General features: G+C 40.6%; 1 protein-coding gene across 1 annotated transcript; it reads right to left on the bottom strand.

The window, feature by feature from the left end:
- Positions 1-1,343: 1,343 nt before the first annotated feature.
- Positions 1,344-3,353, bottom strand: gnrh2 (gonadotropin-releasing hormone 2). The gene is made up of 3 exons (XM_036588159.1): positions 3,216-3,353; positions 1,661-1,744; positions 1,344-1,531 (listed from the first exon to the last, which is right to left on the bottom strand). Exons 1-3 carry the CDS (start codon positions 3,351-3,353, stop codon positions 1,493-1,495), a joined length of 261 nt encoding a protein of 86 aa, XP_036444052.1. The 3' UTR covers positions 1,344-1,492.
- Positions 3,354-3,581: the final 228 nt, after the last annotated feature.

Here is a 3,581-nt window from a genome sequence, read left to right as displayed (position 1 = left end):
ACATCATTATCTTTACTAAAAGTGATTTTTGCTTTTTTTTTCTATTTTTGTGACTGTAGCATTTAGACATTTTAAAATTCTACCAGAGGGCTATTTGATAAACTTCAAGTTACAGCACATTTGGAAAAAGCAGTTCTTTTTAAGTCTAATAAGCACAACTGCTTTAGGCCAAGAACTAATAGCCCTTAAAATTCAGCAAAGACACATTTTTAAAAATCTCTCTGAGGCTACGTTCACACAGGCGGTAAAAGTGACCCAAATCTGATTTTCTCTCATTCGATTTAGTTGTTTTACTGTTCACAACATCTTTTGAATGTGATCTGTATGAGACATCAGTCTGAACAGATCAGCTCCTAAATTGACCCACATGCACAAAAGAACTGTGCTTCAAAAAAGGCCACATTACTCAGCCATGGCCACTTCTTTCGTTCGCATCCTTGGTTTCTTTGAACGTCTGACTTTTCTTTGATTCTGCAGCCTTGTTCTCCTACACTCTTACAAAAGATGGTTCTTCAAGGGTTCTTTAGTAAAGAGAATGGTTCTATATAGAACCATGAACAATCAAAGAACCCTTTGCGTGATTAAAGGGTTCTTAGCATTATGAAAGCATTCTTCAGATTGATGGAGAATGTGCTATAGATGGTTCTATATAGAACTTTTTTGAAAAAACACCAAAAACGGTTCATGGTAACAATAGAAGAACCCTTTTGGTGCTTTAAGAGTGTCCCTCAGCTTAAAGCCTAACTCTGAGCATCATTAAAGCTGCCTGTCTTTTTGACTTGGAAAGAACAGCAGTTTGTATTTTTGAAAATCTGAAATGATGAATTGAGCTTTAAAATGTATTTGAATAGCAGTTTAACTGTGATTTTAAAGTCTTTCATTTCTTTAGCTGCCCTCCAGGAGATCCACCATCCGTGATCCTGATCCACCGGATCCAATAAGGCTTACTTAGCATTTGCTATTGAAGATCAGTTAGCGCCAACTTCATTTTATGTGAATCCAAACGCTTGTATTGATGTTCCAACATACAGTGTTTGTCAAATAGTCAACTCCCATCACTGCAGAGAGTCGTACATCAAAACAGAGAAACCTCACCCTACTGAAAAAAGACCATTAGGATTAGGACATTAGGATGCTTTCTAATGGGAATTGGCTTAATTGTTATCATTAGAGACCACTAGTTTCCTGTAGGACACCTTTAGATGCTATTAGGACACAATGCATCTGGAATCAGTTCCAGAACACCTGTTAAACCACCAGAGTCCTTGACGCTGTCAGCAGGGTAGTTTATGATAGGCTTCATTTAATCAAGAGACAGAATACCAAAATAAAGATTTTATTGAAGTGCTAAATGGTCACATGATGCACAAACAGAGTTGATTCGCAAAAGAAGAATGGAAAGCTAAGAAATACTATAACATAAACGTAAACAAATGTGCTTGTTCCCACGATGGGGTTTCCATGGTAACTGCCTTGATGCTGCAGTGTGACATCACTTCCTTTTTTGGAGCTCCCTCATGAGGGCATCCAGCTGTGGGAGGCAAAACATCAACAGGTCATCAACAAACCAACAGCGGGAATATATATATATATATATATACATATTTTATATAATGTCCCTTTGAAATAAACATTCAGAAATAACAGGTCAGGTTCTCACCAGGATGCTCTTCAGGATGTTGGTTCTCAGGGGTCTCAGGTAGCTGCATTCTCCCGCTTCACACAGTTTAATCTCCCCCGACATCTGGCAAAACCATAGCATAGATAAAGAAAATATTAGAATCCATGGCCACTTAATCAGAAACACCTACCTCACTGGCCGCTTTATTAGAAACACCTACCTCACTGGCCACTTTTGTATAAACATCTACCTCAGTGTCCACTTTACTATCACTGACCACTTTAGTATAAACACCTACCTTGAACTTCCACTCACTGGCCACTTTATTAGAAACACTTACCTAGTACTTCCACTCACTGGCCACTTTATTAGAAACACGTACCTTGAACTTCCACTCACTGGCCTCTTTAATAGAAACACCTACATAGTTCTTCCACTGATTGGCCACTTTATTAGAAAGGCCTGCCTTGTGCTTCCACTCACTGGCCACTTTATTGGAAACTCCTACCTATACACTATGTAGGTGTATAGCTCCAGGCTGCAGCTCATCTGTTGCCGAGCAGTTTATAAGCCCCCCTCTGTCATATTCATCATTGGTCAGTTTCTGACCATAGGAGCACTGCTGCCTAGATATTATTTGGTAGGTGGTCTGTTTTGGCCATTGATGAAGGGCAAAAGGATAACTAACACTGTGCATCAACAGAAAGGCTACAGTGTCTAACTGTACATCAGCAAGGTGGAGCTACTAAGAAGGGGTTTCTGATAAAGTGGCCAGTACACAAATACTCTGCACTTATAAATGTTGATGAGAGTTCTCTGTTTTGCCATTAAGAGTCATTAAGATTTGCCACAATACAAGGCAAGGAATTTAGATATGGTTGTCAGGAGTTGGAAATGACTTGACGGCACTTAATACAAAATAAAATATAATTTAATATAATATACGGTGTAATAGACCATCTACTTTTCACTATAAATTCAGCAGCAAGTGAGAAAATGTCTATCCATTGTCAAAATGCAGGTCAGTATCTCCTTTACTATAGTACTCAAGTGCAAGTTATCACTTCTACACTCCACATGAAGTCCACCCCTGATTCAGCTGATTTATATCGATCCCCAGGAAATGATGGCAGTTAAGCCGAGACTTGAGCTAAATCACACGGTCAGTCTGGTTACTTCATGGAAAAGCCTCTTCAGTCTAGGATGGCCAGCCCTGATATCCATAATCCATAGAGTTCAGCTATTAACCTGATCCTTTTCTCTGACATCCTGATGCTCCTGGATTAGTTGGATTAGGAGCATTCGATTTGGAGCTAACAAGTGAATTATGTCAGTGTCCACCATCTCAGTGTCACTGCAGTGCTGAGAATGACCCACCACCCAAATAGTACCTGCTCTGTGGGGGTCCTGTGGGGGTCCTGACCATTGAAGAACAGGGTAAGTACGAAACAGATGGACCACAGTCGGTAACTGTAGAACTACAAAGTGCTCCTATGTGGTCAGTGGAGCTGATAAAATGCACAGTGAGTGTAGAAACGAGGAGGTGTTTGGTCAGAGTGCATCTTATTGATGCTCTTGTGACGTGTGCTGATACCTCTGGTGAGCTGTAGGAGTCGATCTCTCTCTTTCCTCCAGGATACCAGCCATGAGACCAGTGCTGAGAGACAGACAACTGCACACCCAAACACAGCAGCAGAGCCACCACCAGCACCAACCTGCACCCGCACACCATCACTATCACTACAGAGAGAGAGAGGGAGAGGGAGAGAGGGAGAAAAGTGAGAGAGAAAGTGAGCAAGAATCTACGTTCACTCTTACATATGTTTAATAATGTATATATAGTTCTATATAGAATAACAGGCCCATTAGATAGTGGTGTGTACAGCCTCAAGAGGTTTGTATAAGCATTTTGTCTTCATGGTCTAATCCAGGGGTCATCAATCCGATATGGCCAGTGTAG

Source organism: Colossoma macropomum, unplaced genomic scaffold (assembly GCF_904425465.1).
Source record: "Colossoma macropomum unplaced genomic scaffold, Colossoma_macropomum, whole genome shotgun sequence".
Taxonomy (NCBI): Eukaryota; Metazoa; Chordata; class Actinopteri; order Characiformes; family Serrasalmidae; genus Colossoma; species Colossoma macropomum.
Note: the sequence above shows the minus strand (reverse complement) of the source record. Positions and strands in the feature narration are given on the sequence as shown.